At 59.9% G+C, this 20205-nt stretch overlaps 3 protein-coding genes across 3 annotated transcripts; 2 read left to right on the plus strand and 1 right to left on the minus strand.

Annotated features, from left to right (window-relative positions):
- The first annotated feature begins 1 nt into the window (after position 1).
- CUNH19orf47 (chromosome unknown C19orf47 homolog) lies at positions 2–4515 on the plus strand. Its single transcript, XM_061444335.1, has 10 exons — positions 2–136; positions 320–443; positions 1009–1272; positions 2169–2256; positions 2348–2462; positions 2937–3018; positions 3239–3358; positions 3563–3706; positions 3791–3861; positions 4088–4515. Exons 1-10 carry the CDS (start codon positions 2–4, stop codon positions 4511–4513), a joined length of 1569 nt encoding a protein of 522 aa, XP_061300319.1. The 3' UTR covers positions 4514–4515.
- A 2022-nt stretch (positions 4516–6537) lies between these two features.
- AKT2 (AKT serine/threonine kinase 2) lies at positions 6538–13261 on the plus strand. Its single transcript, XM_061444333.1, is given in 15 exon segments — positions 6538–6598; positions 7602–7677; positions 7788–7892; positions 7895–7915; positions 8709–8820; positions 8935–9085; positions 9191–9322; positions 9409–9474; positions 9545–9613; positions 9761–9883; positions 10394–10522; positions 11237–11451; positions 11973–12060; positions 12517–12619; positions 13150–13261. Coding segments are annotated over 14 exon segments (1440 nt in total). The 5' UTR covers positions 6538–6598; positions 7602–7631; the 3' UTR covers positions 13230–13261.
- A 1198-nt stretch (positions 13262–14459) lies between these two features.
- Positions 14460–19423, minus strand: LOC133264384 (glutaminyl-peptide cyclotransferase-like protein). The gene is given in 10 exon segments (XM_061444330.1): positions 14460–14618; positions 15126–15242; positions 15341–15440; positions 16156–16311; positions 17371–17643; positions 18234–18256; positions 18259–18382; positions 19207–19314; positions 19317–19393; positions 19396–19423. Coding segments are annotated over 10 exon segments (1152 nt in total). The 3' UTR covers positions 14460–14472.
- Positions 19424–20205: the final 782 nt, after the last annotated feature.

Raw genomic sequence — 20205 nt, forward strand, 5'->3', positions numbered from 1 at the left:
CATGGCTCCGCTCGGGTCCGAGCCGGAGGAGGAGGAGGAGGAACAGGAGGAGGAGGAGGAGGAGGGCGAGGAGCAAAGCGGGGGCCCCCCCCCAGCGGCAGCGCTGGGTGGGCAGGGGGGGGTCGGCATTCCAGAAGTGAGGAATTCCATTGACTCCAAGGGCCCTGCAGTCAGCCTGGGGCAGCGGCTGCAGCTGGGATGGGAGGCAGGGAATGGATCCCAAATCCCAGTGGGATCCATATGGAAAGGTGCCTCCCCCCGCCAAGTGTCAGCAGGGTGGGGATGGGGGTCCCCCCACCGGGCCTGTACCTGCTTGTAGGCGCTGTGGGGCCGCATCCCGATCCCGGCGCCGGGCTGGAACAGGAACAACCGGATCCGGATCCGGATCCTTCCCAAGGCGCCCGGAGGGTTCCAGGGATCGGGAAAAGGGGTTGGGAAAAGAGGTCGGGAAAAGGGGTTGGGAAAAGGGGTCGGGCCCATTTAGCCCCAATTAGCTCCATTGAGCCCCGTTTAGCCCCATTTAGCCTCATTCAGACCCATTTACCCCCATTCAGACCCATTGAACCCCATTTAGCCCCATTCAGACCCATTTAGCCCCATTCAGACCCATTTAGCCCCATTCAGCCCCACTCAGCCCCATTGAACCCCATTTAGCCCCATTCAGACCCATTTAGCCCCATTGAACCCCATTTACCCCCATTTAGCCCCATTTACCCCATTTAGCCCCATTTATCCCCATTCAGCCCCATTTAGGCCCATTTAGCCCCATTTATCCCCATTTAGCCCCATTCAGACCCATTCAGCCCCATTTAGCCCCATTGAATCACATTTAGCCCCATTTAGCCCCATTCTGCCCCACTGAACCCCATTTCGCCCCGTTTCAGGGCCGGTTTCTCTTTAGGGCTGTGTTTAGGTCAGGGTCGGGTTTAGAGCCAGGTTTGAGGTAAAAAAAAACAATTTTGGTCCATTTTAGGGCAGTTTGGGGTTTAGGGACCCTTTTAGGGCCAGGACCGGGCTCGGGCCCCTTCACCCCGGTACCGGAGGCCCCGGCGGCGGCCCCCAGCTCCGCCCGCTTGGGGGCGCCCTCGCCCCCTCCCTCTCTATGGTCGTCCCGCCCGTTGTCTCTCCCGCGCCGCCGCGGCCTAGAGCGTCCCCCTACCTGCGACCAACCAGGAGGGCGAGCGCTGATGACGTCATTTCCGGCGCTCCGTGACAGGGGCTTCCGGTGGGGCCCGGCGCGGCGGCGGGATGGGGCGCGGCGGGAGCGGAGAGGTGAGGGGCGGCAATGGGGGGCTATGGGGGGCTATGGGGCGGATAACGGGAGCCTATGGGGTGGGAGGAGGGGATAAGTGGGGTCTGTGGGGCAGGAGGGGGGTGTATGGGGCAGTAAGAGGGGTTAAGAGGGCCCTATGGGGCAGGAGGGGGGTCTATGGGGCGGGAGAAGGGGAGAAGGGGGGTTTATGGGGCAGGAGGAGGGGATAAGGGGTCTCTATGGGGCGGGAGGGGGGTCTGTGGGCGGGAGAAGGGGATAAGGGGGGTTTATGGGGCCGGAGGAGGGGATAAGGGGTCTCTGTGGGGCGGGAGGGGGGTCTGTGGGCGGGAGGAGGGGATAAGGGGGGGCCTATGGGGCAGGAGGAGTCTATGGGGCCAGGGGGGTCTCTATGGGGCCGGAGTGATCTCTATGGGACAGGGGGGTGTCTATGGGGCAGAGGGGCCTCTGTGGGGCTGGAGGGGTCTCTATAGGGCAGAGAGGTCTCTATGGGGCAGAGGGGTCTCTCTGGGGCTGGAGGGGTCTCTGTGGGACAGGGGGGTGTCTATGGGGCAGGGGGGTCTCTATGGGGCTGGAGGGGTCTCTGTGGGACAGGGGGGTGTCTATGGGGCAGGAGGGGTCTCTATGGGGCAGGGGGGGTCTCTGTGGGGCAGAGGGGTCTCTATGGGGCAGGGGGGTCTCTATGGGGCAGGGGGGGTCTCTGTGGGGCAGGGGGGGTCTCTATGGGGCTGCTCTCCTGTGCCCTCCCAGGCCGCTCCCGGCGCTGCCACCTGACGCCGTGGCCCCACCATGGTGTCCATGACGATGGGTGAGCCCCCCCCCCGCCCCACCTCCCCCCCATCCCCCCTGCCATTCCCATTGACCCCCATCCCATGGGATCCCCCTTGTCCCACTGCAGCCACATCCGAGTGGATCCAGTTCTTCAAGGAAGCCGGGATCCCGCCGGGCCCTGCCGTCAGCTACGCCGTCATGTTTGTGGATAACAGGTACCCCCCCCTTCCATGCATCCCCACGGACGGATCCATAGGGATGGAGCCGGGATCCATGGGGACACCCCTGCGGTATTCCCGAGGGCAGGATCCGGAAGAACATGCTCCTGGATCTCACCAAGGAGCTGATGAACGAGCTGGGCATCACCGTGGTCGGTGACGTCATCGCCATCCTCAAGCACGCCAAGGTGGTCTACAGGCAGGTACGGGCATGGGAATGGGCTCTTCCCATGGGAAGCTGGGAGTTGCCGTCGGTTTCCTTGCATTTTCCATGGATTTGCTTTGGTTTTCCATGAGTTTCCTTGGGTTTTCCATGGGTTTCCTTCATTTTTGCATGGATTTCCTTTGTTTTGCCATGAGTTTCCTTTGGTTTTCCGTTAATTTGCTTTCGTTTTCCATGAGTTTCTTTTGGTTTTCTATGGGGTTTCTATGGTTTTCGTTCATTTTTCCATGGATTTCCTTTGTTTTTCCATGAATTTCCTTTGGTTTTCCCTGGTTTTCCATTGGTGTTTCATAGTTTCTTTTGTTTTTCCATGAATTTGTTTTGGTTTTCCGTGGGTTTCCTTGGGTTTTCCATGGTTTTCCTTCGGTTTGCCATGATTTTCCTGTGGTTTTCCATGGTTTTCCTTTGGTTTTCCATGAGTTTCCTTTGGTTTTCCATGACTTTCTTCCCTCAGGAGATGTGCAAAGCAGCCACGGAATTGCTCCTTCCCAGCTCGCCCCCGGTCCAAGCGGAGCTGCGCCGCAACACCAACAGTGGTGAGCCAGGGTCTCCTCCTTGGGCGGCATTCCGCAGGGATACTGCCCATGGAAGCATGGAATGGGATGGGGTGGACCTCAAAGCTCACCCAGGTCCAAGCAAGGGGCAGGGGCACTTCCACTCTTCCTTCCTCACCCACCCCCCCAGGCCCTTCTCCGAAGGGATTCCTGCTGGGATTTGTCCCATCCCATGGGAATGCTCCCTATCCCCCCCCCGTAGCTGCCAGCCGGATGATTGCCAACAGCCTGAGCCGGGATCCGGTTCCCGCTGCCCCACTCCAGCCCCACGGCTCCAAGATCTCCGTCACCGTTCCCAACCAGCCAGCGGCAGCGAAGGCAGGTAGGGAAAGGGCTGATCCCGCCGGGAATGGTGCCGGGAAGGGCTTTTCCCATCCCATTTCCCATTAAACTCCTCCTCCAACACTTGGGAAGTGCTTTTCCCATCCCATTTCCCATTAAACTCCTCCTCCAACACTTGGGAAGTGCTTTTCCCATCCCATTTCCCATTAAACTCCTTGTTTTCCCTCCATCCCAGCAGGTTTAGGGAATGCCGCCGCCGGAATTCCATCGATCCCGGTGAAGCGGCGCCGGGTGACGGCCGAGATGGAAGGGAAGTACATCATCACCATGCCCAAGGGCACCACGCCGAGGACAAGGAAGATCCTGGCGCAGCAGCAAGCAGCCAAAGGTACCGGCAGGGAATTCCCATCCCAGTATTCCCAGTTCATCCCCATCCATCCCCAATCCCACCTTGTTCCGTTCCATCCCACAGGGCTGCCCAGGACGTCCGTCTTCGACCGCTTGGGAGCCGAGGCGAGGGGGGACGCGGCTGCCGGAGGGAAGGTGAGGGGAATTCCTGCCTGGAATTCGAAGGGAATCTGGGAGGTGTTTCCCCCTCTTCCCGCGGGATGTGGAAGATCCCAAACCCCCTCCAGCAACCCAGGAGAGAGTGGGAATTCCTGGGAGCCGGCCCCATTCCCGCATGGCTCATTCCATCCCGCATCCCGTCGGGAATGGCAATGGAGCTGGGATGCGGGCGCTGACAGGTGCTGCATCCCTTTGCCCTCAGCCCACCGGCGTCTTCAGCCGCCTGGGAGATTCCCTGCGGGATAAATCCATGGATAACGACGACGACGACGATGACGACAGCTCCGTGCTTCCCTACGCCGGGGTCCTGAAGAAACCCAGCGCTTCCCGGAAGGAAATCACGGAGCCGGGAATGCCGGTGAAGGCCAAAGCCAGCAGCTCGGAGGCGAAGCCCGTTCCCAGCCTGCGGAATGCTGCCGGGATCGCGCCAGCGGGAGAAGGGCGAGAGGGCGAGGACGGCGTGAGCAGCAGCAGCGGCGGCGGCGGCAGGGATAAATCCAAGCGGGAATGCCGGGTGATGATCCGGAGGACTTGGGGCTGCGGGAAGGTGAGCAGCTCCAGCGAGGCCAGGATGGACAGCGCCGGCTCCGTCAGCGTCTTCCAGCGCTTGGGAAAGAAATCGGATTGAGATCCGTGGGATCCGGGCAGCGCCATCCCATGGGATCGCGCCCCCCCCCCCCCCCCCCCATGGGGAAAGGGTTGAGCCCTATGGAGGAGGGGTTTTCCGCAGGGAAAGGCTTAATCCAATAGGGAAAGGCTTGATCCCATAGGGAAAGGCTTAATCCCATAGGGAAAGGCTTAATCCCACAGGGAAAGGCTTGATCCCGTAGAGAAAGGCTTAATCCTATAGGGAAAGGCTTGATCCCATAGGGAAAGGCTTAATCCCATAGGAAAAGGCTTAACTCCATAGGGAAAGGTTTGATCCCATAGGGAAAGGCTTGATCCCATAGGGAAAGGCTTAACCCCGTAGGGAAAGGCTTAACCCCATAGTGGAAGGCTTGATCCCACCGGGAAACACTAATCCCATAGGAAAACCGGAGGGAAGAGGAGGAGGAAAACCCTTCCCAAGGGATTCCCTGCCCAAATCTGGGCAAATCCAGCCAAATCATCGCTCCCCATCCTCTCCCTGCCGCTCAACCCTGGGGTTCCCCCCAGTATTCCCGTTCTTTTCCCGTTTTGAGGAATTCTCGCCCGGAGACCTCCGTGCCCAGCCTGGCCTTGCCTTGGTTTTCCCTTCCCTTGCCGCTTGCTTTCTCCCTGGATGCATGGATCCGGGGGGATGGAATCCATTGGGATGGAGTCTGGAGCGGCGTTCCCGAAAAACACCCCAAAACCTTAAAAAAAAACCACTGGGGGGGGCTCAAAAACCAGCAAAACCCCCCCAAAAAACTGCCTTAATTCCCGCCGGCTCCACCGGACGGGGCCTTTCCCTGGGATTCCTCCTTTTCCCCCCCAAATCCGGGCACTTTTCCTCCATTTATTTATTTTCCCCCAGTTCTGTTTCCCCAAAGTTCCCTGGTTTCTTTGGTTCTGCTGCAACCCCCCCCCAAAAAATGCCTTTTTTCTCCCCAAAAACGAAGCTGGGAAGTTTGGGATGAGAAATCTGCCAATTCCCAGGGTTTCCTAGGGAAAAATGGGAGTTCTTTGTATTCATGCCAAAAGAAAACCATTCCTTCATTTCTAATGGGAAAATTCACCAGTTCCTGGGGTTTAATGCAAAAATTCACCAATTCCATCATTTTTTTGATAAAAATTCACCAATTTGTTTGTTTTCATATGAAATTCCTAAATTCCTTCATTTTCAGTGGGCAAATTTACCAATTCCCTTGTTTTTAACAAAAAAACCTCAATTCTTTTATTTTTAATGCAAAAATTCCTGATTATTTCATTTTTAATACAAAAATTCACCAATTTCAGTTTTAACACGGAAATTTACCTATTCCTTTATTTTTAACATGAAAATTCACCAATTCCTTCACTTTTAATACAAAAATTCACCAATTTCACTATTAATATGAAAATTCATGAGTTTCTTCATTTTTAACATGAAAATTCACCAATTCCTTCGTTTTTCTGCAAAAAATCACCATTTTAGGACAAAATCTCACAATTTCCTAATTATTATTAGAAAAAATCACCAATTCCGTTGTTTTTAATGTGAAGTTCATCAATTCCCTCGGTTTTAATGCAAAAATTCACCGATCCATTCATTTTTCATACCAAAATCCCCCAGTTTCCATAGTTTCCCACCCAAATTCCCAGTTTCTTGCTTTTGCCCAGTTTTGGCCCAATTTGGGGGCGTTTCCCTTCCCTTTTTGGGGGGTGGGGGTGTGTGACCCGAGTGCTGTGGGGGTTTTTCCCCCCCATTTTTGACCTTTTTTGGCAATAAAGCGTGGAAATAGTTCTGTTTATGCAAATTAGATGCAAATCCGATGCTTCAAAGGTGTTTTCATGAGCACTGCGCCTGCGCGCCGAGGGGCGGGGCTGCTCTTCGCGCGCATGCGTTCTTTCCGTCGGCGCATGCGCAGCGCGGCCGCTTGGAGGCGAGCGGGGTCGTTCCATCTCCGTGTCCGGTCCCCCCCCTCCGGTTCCGTGTCCCGCCGCCACCGCCCGCTTCCGTTTCCGCTTCCGCTTCTTCCGCTTCCGCCTCCCGACGCGCCGTTGCACCGGGATGAGCGGCGGGAGCCGGCGGGGCCCGCGGCGTCCATGACAGGTGAGGACCCGACCCCCCCCCCCCCCCCGCCAGCGCCATGGACTCGCCCGCCCCCAGCGGTCACCATGGGGACTGCACCACCCGCGCCCCTCCGCGGGGGGGGGGAGGGGGGGGGGGGGCCGCGCTCTGACCCCTTTCCCCCCCCTCCCTATGGCCTCGCAATGGACTCGCCCGCCGCGGGGTCGGGGATGCGGCGGGGAGCGAACCACGCGCTGCGATGGGGGGGGCTATGGGGGCTCTATAGGGCCATGCAGGCAATGGGGTGGTTCTATAGGGCCCATGCAGGCAATGGGGGGGTTCTGTAGGGTCCATGCATGTCTGGAGGTGTTCTATAGGGCCATGCAGGCAATGGGGTGGTTCTGTAGGGTCCATGCAGGTGCTGGGGTGGCTCTATAGGGCCCCAGAAAGATCTGGGGGTGTTCTGTAGGGCCATGCAGGCAATGGGGGGGTTCTATAGGGCCCATGCATGCAATGGGGTGGTTCTGTAGGGTCCATGCAGGTGCTGGGGTGGCTCTATAAGGCCCCAGGAAGATCTGGGGGTGTTCTATAGGGCCCATGCAGGCTCTGGGGGCCCCATGGAGCCATGCTGAAGGGGTTTGGGGTGTGCTTTCTTCCCCCCTATGGCTGCGGGGTGTTGGGGTCACTCAGTGGGGGATCCATATCCCAAGGGATGGGAATGGCTGAATCCTTTTTATCCCATTCCATTCCCATCCCATTCCACTCCCATCCTACTCCCATCCCATTCCCATCCCACTCCCATCCCATTCCCATCCCATTCCCATCCCACTCCCATCCCATTCCCATCCCATTCCCATCCCACTCCCATCCCATTCCCATCCCATTCCCATCCCATTCCACTCCCATCCTACTCCCATCCCATTCCCATCCCACTCCCATCCCATTCCCATCCCATTCCCATCCCACTCCCATCCCATTCCCATTCTCATCTCATTCCCATTCCATTCCCATCCCATTTCCATCCCATTCCCATTCCCATCTGCAGGTCCTGGCCAGCCTTAGCCCCGGCGCCGCCATGACCGAGGTGCTGGTGGTGAAGGAGGGGTGGCTGCACAAGCGAGGTGAGACCAGCAGCAATGGGGGGGGGGGTGTGTGTGTGTCTGTGCTTCCCATCCCAGCTTCCCGCATCCCAACCTCCCCCATCCTAAATCCCCGCATCCCAAATTCCCAGGGGAATACATCAAAACGTGGCGGCCCCGCTACTTCCTGCTCAAGAGCGACGGCTCCTTCATTGGATACAAGGAGCGGCCGGAGAGCCCGGAGCAGGCGCTGCCCCCCTCAACAACTTCTCTGTGGCCGGTAAAGGGGGGGCAGTGGGGCTGGGGGGGGCCACGTTGGGCTGTGGGGGTTGCGGCCTTGGTGGTCCATGAGGTGTTGGGAGCATCCTTGGTACCCATAGGGGACACGTTGGGCTATGGGGGATGTGGCCTTGGTGGTCCATGAGGTCATTGGAGCATCCTTGGTACCCATAGGGGACACGTTGGGCTATGGGGGATGTGGCCTTGGTGGTCCATGAGGTGTTGGGAGCATCCTTGGTACCCATAGGGGACACGTTGGGCTGTGGGGGTTGCGGCCTTGGTGGTCCATGAGGTCATTGGAGCATCCTTGGTACCCATAGGGGACACGTTGGGCTATGGGGGATGTGGCCTTGGTGGTCCATGAGGTGTTGGGAGCATCCTTGGTACCCATAGGGGACACGTTGGGCTATAGGGGATGTGGCCTTGGTGGTCCATGAGGTGTTGGGAGCATCCTTGGTACCCATAGGGGACACGTTGGGCTATGGGGGATGTGGCCTTGGTGGTCCATGAGGTGTTGGGAGCATCCTTGGTACCCATAGAGGGGATGCTGGGCTATGGGGGATGCAGTGTTGGTGGTCCATGAGGTGTTGGGACCCTGCTGAGCATCTTGGCAGCATCTTTGGGGTCCTGAGGGCAGCTCTATGGGGACGTTGGTCTCTGGTCCATGGGACACACGAGGAGAAGGGAGGGCAGGGACCGTGCAGCCCCCTGGATGGGGGCCTCCTGCCCTGCTCCCCGGTGCTGGGATCTGGGATGCGGATCCTTGCTCCCAAAGCATCCTGCTTGGAACGCAGAGTGCCAGCTGATGAAGACAGAGCGCCCGCGCCCCAACACCTTCGTCATCCGCTGCTTGCAATGGACAACGGTCATCGAGAGGACGTTCCACGTGGATACCCCGGAGGAGCGGTGCGGGAATGCTGCATTCCCATGGGAATGATGGGGGGAGGTGGGGGAGCGGGGCGGGCAACCAACAACCCCCCCCCCAGGCTCCCTCATCTCATCCCTCTTCCCATCCCCTAGCGAGGAGTGGATGCGCGCGATCCAGACGGTGGCCAACAGCCTCAAGCAGCAGGAGCCAGAGGTGGATCCCATGGGATACAAGTGCGGATCCATGGACGGCCCCGGCGCCGAGGAGATGGAGGTGGCCATGGGCAAATCCCGCGCCAAGGCTGTGAGTGGGAACGGGGGCGGGAATGGGAGCGGTCCACGGGATAAAGCTTTGTTACAGGCTTTTCCCATCCCGGATCCGTGAATTCTGGGCTTTTCCCATTCCCAGACCATGAACGACTTCGATTACCTGAAGCTCCTGGGAAAAGGGACCTTTGGGAAGGTCATCCTGGTGCGGGAAAAGGCCACCGGGCGCTACTATGCCATGAAGATCCTGCGGAAGGAGGTCATCATCGCCAAGGTGGGGCCGGGATCCGCGTGGATCCGCACCGGGATCACCCCGGCGTTCCCTGCGGATCCCGGCACTGACTGCACCTCCCTTCCCAGGATGAAGTGGCTCACACCGTGACCGAGAGCCGGGTGCTGCAGAACACCCGGCACCCCTTCCTCACCGTAAGCACCGCCCCCCCCCGCCCCAGCCCCTCCATCCCTATGGAGCTTCCCTAAAATCCCCCTTTTCCAGGCCCTGAAATACGCTTTCCAGACCAACGACCGCCTCTGCTTCGTCATGGAATACGCCAACGGTGGCGAGGTGGGAGCTGCCCCCCTTTATCCCAGTGTATCCCGCTTTATCCCTGAAGTCTCCCTTCAGGAGCGTTCCCCATCATCCACAGGGATTGGGGAGCGTTTTAAAGCCTTCCTTGATCCCGATTCTCCCGTTTTCCCTGCCCTTTCCCAGCTCTTTTTCCACCTCTCGAGGGAACGCGTCTTCACCGAGGATCGGGCTCGCTTCTACGGCGCCGAGATCGTCTCGGCCTTGGAATACCTCCATTCCCGGGATGTGGTGTACCGGGATATCAAGGTACCGCTGCCACTTCAGCCCTTGCCTTGGCCCTCCTGCGCCTGGTCCCGATCCCAATCCTGATCCCAGTCCTGGATCTGATCCTGATCCTGGTACTGGGTCTGATCCCGATCCCAATCCTGGTCCTGGTCTTGATCCTGATCCTAATTTCGATCCCTGTCCCGATGCTGTTCCTGGTCCCAATCCTGATTCTGGTCCTGATCCTGGTCCCAGTCCTGGTACTGGGCCTGTTCCTTACCCTGGTTCCAGTCCTGATCCCAGTACCGGTCCTGACCCTGATCCCGGTACCGATCCTGATCCCGGTACCGGTCCTGATCCTGATCCCGGTCCCTCTCTCAGTCCCAATCCTGATCCTGATCCTGGTCCCAGTCCTGATTCCGGTCCCTATCTGGGCCCCAGTCCAGATCCTGATCCTGGTCCCAATCCTGATCCTGGTTCTGCTTCCCTCCCTGAGCTTTGTGCAGTGGGGGCTGCATCCTTCCCGCTCCATCCCTATTCCTTCTTTTCCAGCTGGAAAACCTGATGCTGGACAAGGACGGGCACATCAAGATCACCGACTTCGGCCTCTGCAAGGAGGGCATCAGCGACGGCGCCACCATGAAGACCTTTTGTGGCACCCCCGAGTACCTGGCGCCGGAGGTATCCATGCCCGTATCCATAGGGATAACACCCCCATAGCGAGCACATCTCTGCCTGTATCCATAGTGATAACACCCCCATAGGGAGGGTATCCCAGCCTCTATCCATCCCCCATAGGGAGGGTATCCCAGCCTCTATCCATCCCATAGGGAGGGTATCCCTGCCTGTATCCATAGGGATAACAACCCCACAGCCCGTATCCATAGCAACACCCCCATAAAGAGCATATCCTTGCCCGTATCCATAGGAATAACAACCCCATAGTGAGCGCATCCCTGCCCGTATCCATCATGATAACAACCCCATAGCCCGTATCCATAGCAACACCCCCATAGCGAGCACATCCCTGCCTGTATCCATCATGATAACAACCCCATAGCCTGTATCCATAGCAACACCCCCATAGCGAGTACATCCCTGCCTCCATCCATCCCATAGGGAGGGTATCCCTGCCTGTATCCATAGGGATAACAACCCCACAGCCCGTATCCATAGCAACACCCCCATAAAGAGCGCATCCCTGCCCGTATCCATAGGGATAACAACCCCACAGCCCGTATCCATAGCAACACCCCCATAAAGAGCGCATCCCTGCCCGTATCCATAGGGATAACAACCCCATAGCCCGTATCCATAGCAACACCCCATAGCGAGCGCATCCCTGCCCGTATCCGTCGCGATAACACCCCGGGGCCTCATCCTGCCCCCCCGCAGGTGCTGGAGGACAACGACTACGGGCGCGCCGTGGACTGGTGGGGGCTGGGGGTGGTGATGTACGAGATGCTCTGCGGCCGCCTCCCCTTCTACAACCAGGACCACGAGCGCCTCTTCGAGCTCATCCTGCTCGAGGAGATCCGCTTCCCCCGCAGCCTCGCGCCCGACGCCAGGGCCCTGCTGGCCGGGCTGCTCAAGAAGGACCCCAAGCAGAGGTGAGGTGGGGGGGAGGTGACTGATCCTGAGCCCGGTCCTCATCCCGGTCCTGGTCCTGATCCTGGTCCTGGTCCTGATCCCAGTCCTGATCCCGCTCCTGGTCTTGATCCTGATCACGGTCCTGGATCTGATCATGATCCTGATCATGGTCCTAATCCTGGTCCTGATCCTGATCCCGGTTCTGAGCCTGGTCCTGGTCCTGATCCCATTCCTGGATCTGGTCCCAGTCCTGCTCCTGGTCTTGAACCTGGTCCTGATCTGGGTCCTGATCCCAGTCCTCATCCTGGTCCTGGGCTTGATCCTGATTCCAGTCCTTGTCCTGATCCTGATCCCAGTCCTGGTCCCAGTCCTGATCCTGCTCCTGGTTCCAATCCCAGTCCTGATCCCAGTTCTGATGCTGGGTCTGATCCCAATCCCAATCCCAATCCTGGTCCTGATCCCAATCCCAATCCTGATCCCAATCCTGATCCTGGTCCTGATCCCGGTCCCCATCCTGATCCCGGTCCTGTTCCCCGGGCAGGCTCGGGGGGGGGCCCAGGGACGCGCAGGAGGTGATGGAGCACCGCTTCTTCGCGCCCATCAACTGGCAGGACGTGGTGCAGAGGAAGGTGAAGGCCCCCGGGGGCACCCTGACCCCCCCCCAGCACCCAGAGACACCAAACCCCCCTCCTATAGCACCCAAAGGGACCCCAAACACAACCCCCCCCCCAGCACCCAGGGGGACCCAAACCCCTCCACAGCTCCTAAAGGGACCCAGACCCTCCCATAGCACCCAAAGGGACCAAACCCCCCCCATAGCACCCAGAGGGACCCAACCCCCCCCACAGCACCCAGAGGGACCCAACACCCCCCATAGCACCCAGAGGGACCCAACACCCCCCATAGCACCCAGAGGGACCCAAACCCCTTCATAAAACCCAAAGGGACCCCAAAACCCCCATAGCACCCAGAAGGACCCGAACCCCCCATAGCAACCAGGGGGGCCCCATAGCACCCAAAGAGACCCACCACCCCCCAGCACCCAAGGGCCCCCCCGCACTCATGGGTGCCCCCCCCCCCCGCAGCTGGTGCCCCCCTTCAAGCCGCAGGTGACGTCCGAGGTCGACACCCGCTACTTCGATGACGAGTTCACGGCGCAGTCCATCACCATCACCCCCCCCGACCGCTGTGAGCGGGGCCCGGGGCGGGGGGGACCCACACAGGGGCTGGGACCTCCCATTGGGCACCATGGGGGGGCTGGGAGCTTCCATTGGGCACCATGGGGGGGGGTTGGGGGGGCTGGGAGCTTCCATTGGGCACCACTGGGGGGGTTTAGGGGTGCTGGGAGCTTCCATATGATGGGTTTGGGGGTGCTGGGTCCTCCCATTGGGCACCATTGGGGGGAGTTATGGGGTGCAGGGACCCCCATGGGGGCGTTGATGAGGGGCTGGGAGCCCCCATTGGGCACTAGTGTGGGGGACTGGGGTGCTGGGACCGCCATGGGGGTGTTTGGGGTGTGCTGGGACCCCCCACTGGGCACCACTGGGGGGGTCTGGGGGTCCTGGGACCCCCCCAGTTCGGGGGCATTGGGACCTTCTGTTGGGCACCATTGGGGGCACTGAGGTGCAGGGACCCCCAGGGGGGGGTTGGGGTGCTGGGATCTCCCATTGGGGGGGTCTGGGGGTGCCCCCCCCTCACCCCCTCGCTGTTCCCCGCAGACGATGCCCTGGGCTCCCCGGAGGGCGAGCACCGGACGCACTTCCCGCAGTTTTCCTACTCCGCCAGCATCCGGGAATGACGGAGCCGGAGCCGGGGGGGACGGGACGGGACCTAGAGGGCAGGACCCCCCCCCCCAATGGGCTCCATCCAGCCCCACGCTGCTGGCTCTGCCGTGAAGCCAATTGGATCCCAAGCGGATCCCAAGCGGAACTCAACGGGATCCCAAGCGGATCCCAACCAGATCCCAGTAGGGACTCAACTGGATCCCAAGCGGATCCTAATCAAGACTCAACTGGATCCCAAGCGGATCCCAACTGAACCTCAACCAGATCCCAACCGGATCCCAATCAGGACTCAGCTGGATCCCAAGTGAAACACCAGGATCCCAACCAGGACTCAACTGGGTCCCCACCGGGATTCAACTGGATCCCAACCAGCACTCAGCTGGATCCCAACTGGGATTCAACCAAATCCCAACCAGCACTCAGCCGCATCCCAACTGGATCCCAACCGGGATTCAACCAGATCCCAACCAGCACTCAGCTGCATCCCAACTGGATCCCAACTGGGATTCAACCAGATCTCAACCAGGACTCAGCCTCATCCCAACTGGATCCCAACCGGATCCCAACCAGCACTCAGCCGCATCCCAACTGGATCCCAACCGGATCCCAACCAGGACTCAGCCTCATCCCAACTGGATCCCAACCGGATCCCAACCAGGACTCAGCCGCAACCCAACTGGATCGCAACCGGGATTCAGCCAGATCCCAACCAGGACTCAGTCGCATCCCAACTGGATCCCAAACGGATCCCAACAAGGACTCAGCCGCATCCCAACTGGATCCCAACCGGATCCCAACCAGGACTCATCCACATCCCAACTGGTTTCCAACTGGAATTCCACCAGATCCCAACCAGGACTCAGCTGCATCCCAACCAGGACTCAGCCGCATCCCAACCGGAATTCCACCGGATCCCACCCAGATCCCCCCCATGGTTGTGGGGATGGACGCCACCCCCCCTGCCCTGACCCCCCCCCCACCATTTGGCTTCGCCGGTGCCTTACCCGCGGTGACGGCGTCACTGGATCCCGCTCCCGGTATTCCCGGTATTCCCGGCCGGCCTCACGGGGTGAATTGACTCAAAGTGGGGGGGAGGGGGGGCAAAACGGGGGATCCCCCCTCCCCCACCCCCCTTCCTGCCCCTCCCCCCCCCCAGGCGGTACGAGCAATAAACCGGGAATTTTTTGGGATTTGGGGCGTTTTTTGGTGCTGTTTTTTGGGGGATCCGGATGCGGCTCCCGGGCAGGGGCGGGGGGCTCAGAGGTGCAGGAATTCCGCCACGAAGACGAGCAGGATGCGGGTGAGATCCACCAGGGTCGGCGGGTGCAGGTTCCGCTCCGTGTCGTCGGGGGTGTGCCAGGCCGGCGGGAAGGGCAGCGGGATCAGGTGCAGCACCGGCACCCCTGCGGCACAGCGCGGCACCAACGGGATAACCGGGTATTTGGGGTAGGGGGTATGGGATAGGGGATAGAGGGAATGGGATATAGGGAATATATGGGGTATGGGATATGGGACATGGGATTGGGATATGGAATATAGGATGTGGGACATGGGATATGGGATATAGAATATGGGATATAGGATGTGGGATATTGGATATGGGATATAAGATATGGGATATAAGATATGTGATATAGAATATGGGGTATGGGATATGGGATGTGGTATATAGGATATGGGATATGGGGTATAGGATACGGGATATAGGATCTGGGATATAGGATATGGGATATAGGGATATGGGATATCAGATATGGGATATGGGATACAGGATATGGTGTATGGAATATATGATACAGGATACGGGATACAGGATATGAGATACAGGATATGGGATACAGGATATGGGATATAGAATATGGGATATAGGATACTGGGTACGGGATGTGGGATGTGGTACCCAGGCGCACCTCTCTGCAGGAAGGGGATGTGATCGTCCTCCACAGGCCCCGGGGCCGGGCTGAGGCGGAAGAAGGGGGGGTCCTGGGGGGTGGCGTGGAGCAGCCCCAGGCGCCGCAGCCGCTGCTCTGGGGGAAGGGGGGAATGTGAGGTCTGAGACCCCCCACCGTGCCCCACACCCCCCCCAGGTCCTTCACCCCACACACAGCCCCCCCCCGATGCGCACCGATGTGGACGAGGCGCAGGAACCAGTGGTGGGTGCTTGGGAAGTGGCTGTGGATGGCGGGGTCCCGAGCGCCCAACAGGTCCAGCAGCACCAGCAGGCTCTGGGGACAGCAATGGGGCATCAGTGGGGGCATCAGTGGGGCATCAGTGGGGGCAGCAATGGGGCATCAGTGGGGGCAGCAATGGGGTTGTCAACGGGGACATTAATGGGGGATGTCAATGGGGACATTAATGGGGGATGTCAATGGGGACATCAATGGGGGCAGCAATGGGTGTATCAGTGGGGACGTCGATGGGGACATTAATGGCGGATGTCAATGGGGACATTAATGGGGGATGTCAATGGGGACATCAATGGGGGCAGCAATGGGTGTATCAGTGGAGATGTCGATGGGGACATTAATGGCGGATGTCAATGGGGACATCAATGGGGACAGCAGTGGGGACACCAATGGGGGTGTCAATGAGGACATCAGTGGGGACATGGCGACAGCAATGAGAGCATGGGGACATCAATGAAAACACGGAGACATCAGCATGGGGACCCCACTATGGCCATGGGGACACCAACAGCACCATGGGGACACCACTATGACCACGGTGACACTGGCATGGCCATGGGGCCCCCCTTGTGCCCATAGGGACTCCCCTGTTCCTATAGGGACCCCCCTGTGCCCATAGGGACCCCCCTGTGCCCATAGGGACTCCCCTGTTCCTATAGGGACCCCACTGTGCCCATAGGGACCCCCCTGTGCCCATAAGGACCCCCCTGTGCCCATAGGGACCCCACTAAGCCCAAAGGGACCCCGGGCTCACGATGGCGCTGAGCTGGGTGCCGGGGCCGCCGCGGTGCCGCGTGGCTGCCATGCGCGCCGCCAGGTGCCGGGCCCCGTACAGGGAATCGGTGGCGCTCCAGGCCTCGAAGGCCTCCTCCCCATCCAGGAAGAGGAGCTGCAGCGTGGCCTCGGCGCCCTGCAGGGTAACAACGGGATAATGGGATAACGGGATGGGGGATAACGGGATAACGGGATGGGGGATAACGGGATAACAGGATGGGGGATAACGGGATGGGTGATACGGGATAACGGGATGGGGGATAACGGGATAATGGGATGGGGGATAATGGGATAACGGGATGGGGGATAACGGGATGGGTGATACGGGATAACGGGATGGGGGATAACGGGATAACGGGACGGGGGATAATGGGATAACGAGATGGGGGATAACGGGATAACGGGATAGGGGATAACGGGATGGGGGATAACGGGATGGGGGATACGGGATAACGGGATGGGGGATAATGGGATGGGGGATACGGGATAACGGGATGGGGGATATGGGATAACGGGATGGGGGATAATGGGATAATGGGATGGGGGATAACGGGATGGGGGATAACGGGATGGGGGATACGGGATAACGGGATGGGGGATATGGGATAACGGGATGGGGGATAATGGGATAACAGGATGGGGGATAATGGGATAATGGGATGGGGGATACGGGATGTGGGATGCGCAATGTGGGACATGGGATCCCCAATATGGTACATGGGAATCCCACTGTAGCCCATTTCACCCTCATTATGGCCCATTTCACCCCATTATAACCCATTTCACCCCATTATGCCCCATTTCACCCCATTATAACCCATAGGGACCCCATTATAACCCATTTCACCCCATTATAACGCATAGGGACACCACTGTAACCCATAAGGACACATTATATCCCATTTCACCCCATTATAACCCATAGGAACCGCATTACGTCCCATTTCAGCCCATTATAACCCATAAAGACCCCATTATAACCCATAGGGGCCCCATTATAACCCATAGGAACCCCATTATCACCCATAGAGACCCCCTTATAACCCATTGCACCCCATTACAGCCCATAGGGACCCCATTCTAACCCATAAGGACCCTATTCCAACCCATAGGGACGCCATTCTACCCCATAGGGACTCCATTATACCCCTAGGGGACCCAACTCTGCCCCATGGGGCCCCCTCCCGGCGCCCACCTCATCCCGGGCGCGGCGCAGGGGCCGCTCGAGCGCTGCCGCCAGCTCGAGGATGGCGGCGCAGGGCGCAGCCGAGTCCACGGCGCCCACGAAGGGGGCGGCCGCCGGCAGCACCTTGGTGTCGTAGTGGCAGGCGAGGGCCAGGCGCCGCGCGGCGCCGGGGGCCGCCGTGGCCACCACGTTGGTGAAGGGGACGGGGCCCCGTGGCGTGGCCGCGGTGAAGGCGTCGAGCTCCACGTGCCAGCCCAGCGCCTCCAGGCAGGCGGTGATGTGCTGTGGGGCATTAGGCAAGGGGGATCAGTGGGGTCATGGGGGGTCAGTGGGGGTCAATGGGGGGCAATGGGGGGCAATGGGGGGCAATAGGGGTCAATGGGGGTCAATGGGGGTCAATGGGGGGCAATAGGGGTCAATGGGGGTCAATGGAGGTCAATGAGGATCAATGGGGATCAATGGGGGTCAATGGGGGATCAATAGTGATCAGTGGGGTCACTGGAGGTCAATGGGGGTCAATGGGTGTCAATGGGGATCAATGGGGGTCAATGGGTGTCAATGGGAGTCAACGGAGGTCAACAAGGATCAATGGGGGTCAATGGGGATCAATGGTGGACAAATAGGGATCAACATCATCATCAGTGGATGTCAATGGGGATCAATGGGGTCAATGGGGATAAAGAGGTATCAATGGGCATCAATGGGTATCAATGGCAATCAATGGCGATCAATGTCTATCAATGGGGGATCAATGGGGATCAATAGGGATTAATGAGGACCATTAGGGGTCAATGGCAATGAACGGGGATCAGTGGATCCCAACGGGGGTCAATGGGGATCAGTGGGGATCAATGGAGGTCAATGGGTGTTACCTGGCGCACGGCGCGGCTCCCCGGCCCCCCGGCACCCGCTCCCGCAGGAAGGGCCTCAGGAAGCGCTGCTGGAGCCGGGATGGATCCAAGCGCTCCAGGAGCTGCCGCAGGGACCGGTCCGAGGAGGGGGGGGGCACGGAGGGGGGGAGCTGGAACGGGGGCAAATGGGGAGGGGGTGGTTTGGGTGCCCCTATAACGGGGTGCGGGGGGGTCTGGGTGCTCCCATGATGGGGTCTCGGGGGGTCTGGGTGCCATTGAGGGGGTCTGGGTACCCCTATAATGGGGTCTGTGGGGGTCTGGGTGCCATTGGAGGGGTCTGGGTACCCCCATGATGGGGTCTGAGGGGATCTGGGGGCCATTGGGGGGTCTGGGGGCCATTGGGGGGGTCTGGGTACCCCCATGATGGGGTCTGAGGGGGTCTGGGGGCCATTGGGGGGATCTGGGTGCCCCCATGATGGGGTCTAGAGGGGTCTCGGTGCCATTGTGGGGGTCTGGGTGCCACTGGGGGGATCTGGGCGCCCCCATGATGGGGTCTAGAGGGGTCTGGGTGCCATTGGGGGGATCTGGGTGCCCCCATGATGGGGTCTGAGGGGTCTGGGTGCCATTGGGGGGATCTGGGTGCCACTGGGGGGGTCTGGGTGCCCCCATGATGGGGTCTAGAGGGGTCTGGGTGCCATTGGGGGGGGCTGGGTGCCCCCATGATGGGGTCTAGAGGGGTCTGGGTGCCATTGGGGGGGTTTGGGTGTCCTCATGATGGGGTCTAGAGGGGTCTGGGTGCCATTGGGGGGATCTGGGTGCCACTGGAGGGGTCTGGGTGCCCCCATGATGGGGTCTGAGGGGTCTGGGTGCCATTGGGGAGATCTGGGTGCCACTGGGGGGGTCTGGGTGCCCCCATGATGGGGTCTGGGGCTCGGGGGTTCTCAGGGATGTTGGGGTCCGTGGGGTCCCGATGCCCCCCCCCCTCCCCGCTCACCGGGCCGCGGTCCCGCTCCCCCCGGGGCCAGGCGCTGTAGAGGAGCCCGGCGGCGGCCGCCAGCGCCAGCAGCGGCAGCAGCGGCCGCGGGCAGCGGCGGGGCCGGGGCAGAGCCCGGCAGCGGCCACCGCGACCGGGACCGGGACCGGGACCGGGACCGGGCCGGGCCCCGAACCCGCGGCCGCGGGCGGCGGGACCCTGCGGCGCCCTTCCGCATGGCGAGGGGCGGGGCCGGCGGGAGACGCGGCCGCCGCGGATTGGGCGATGCGGAGGGCTCGGACCCGCCCCCTTCTGGTCCGCGAGCGGCGCGCCCGGAGCCTGGGCGGAGCAGCGTCGGTGTGATGTCATGGGCAACGTGTGACGTCACGGTGACGATCGGGGTGTCCCCGATATGATGTCACCGGCACCCTCCATAGTGTTATTGCTATGGGGCCAGCACCCTCCATAGGGTCATTGCTATGGGGCCAGCATCCTCCATGGGGTCACTGCTATGGGGCCAGCACCCTCCATAGGGTTATTGCTATGGGGCCAGCATCCTCCATGGGGTTATTGCTATGGGGCCAGCATCCTCCATAGGGTTATTGCTATGGGGCCAGCATCCTTCATAGGGATATAGCTATGGGGCAACCACCCTCCATAGGGTTATTGCTATGGGGCCAGCATCCTCCATAGGGTTATTGCTATGGGGCCAGCATCCTCCATAGGGATATTGCTATGGGGCGAGCACCCTCCATAGGGTTATTGCTATGGGGCCAGCATCCTTCATAGGGATATAGCTATGGGGCAACCACCCTCCATAGGGTTATTGCTATGGGGCCAGCATCCTTCATAGGGATATAGCTATGGGGCAACCACCCTCCATAGGGTTATTGCTATGGGGCCAGCATCCTCCATAGGGTTATTGCTATGGGGCCAGCATCCTCCATAGGATCATTGTCATTGTGCCAGCACCCTCCATAGCATCATTGCTAAGGGGCCAGCACCCTCCATAGGGTCATT

This window comes from Pezoporus flaviventris, unplaced genomic scaffold (assembly GCF_033815535.1).
Source record: "Pezoporus flaviventris isolate CSIRO_AGI_PZ_B2104156 unplaced genomic scaffold, CSIRO_AGI_Pfla_v1 ptg000808l, whole genome shotgun sequence".
NCBI lineage: Eukaryota > Metazoa > Chordata > Aves > Psittaciformes > Psittacidae > Pezoporus > Pezoporus flaviventris.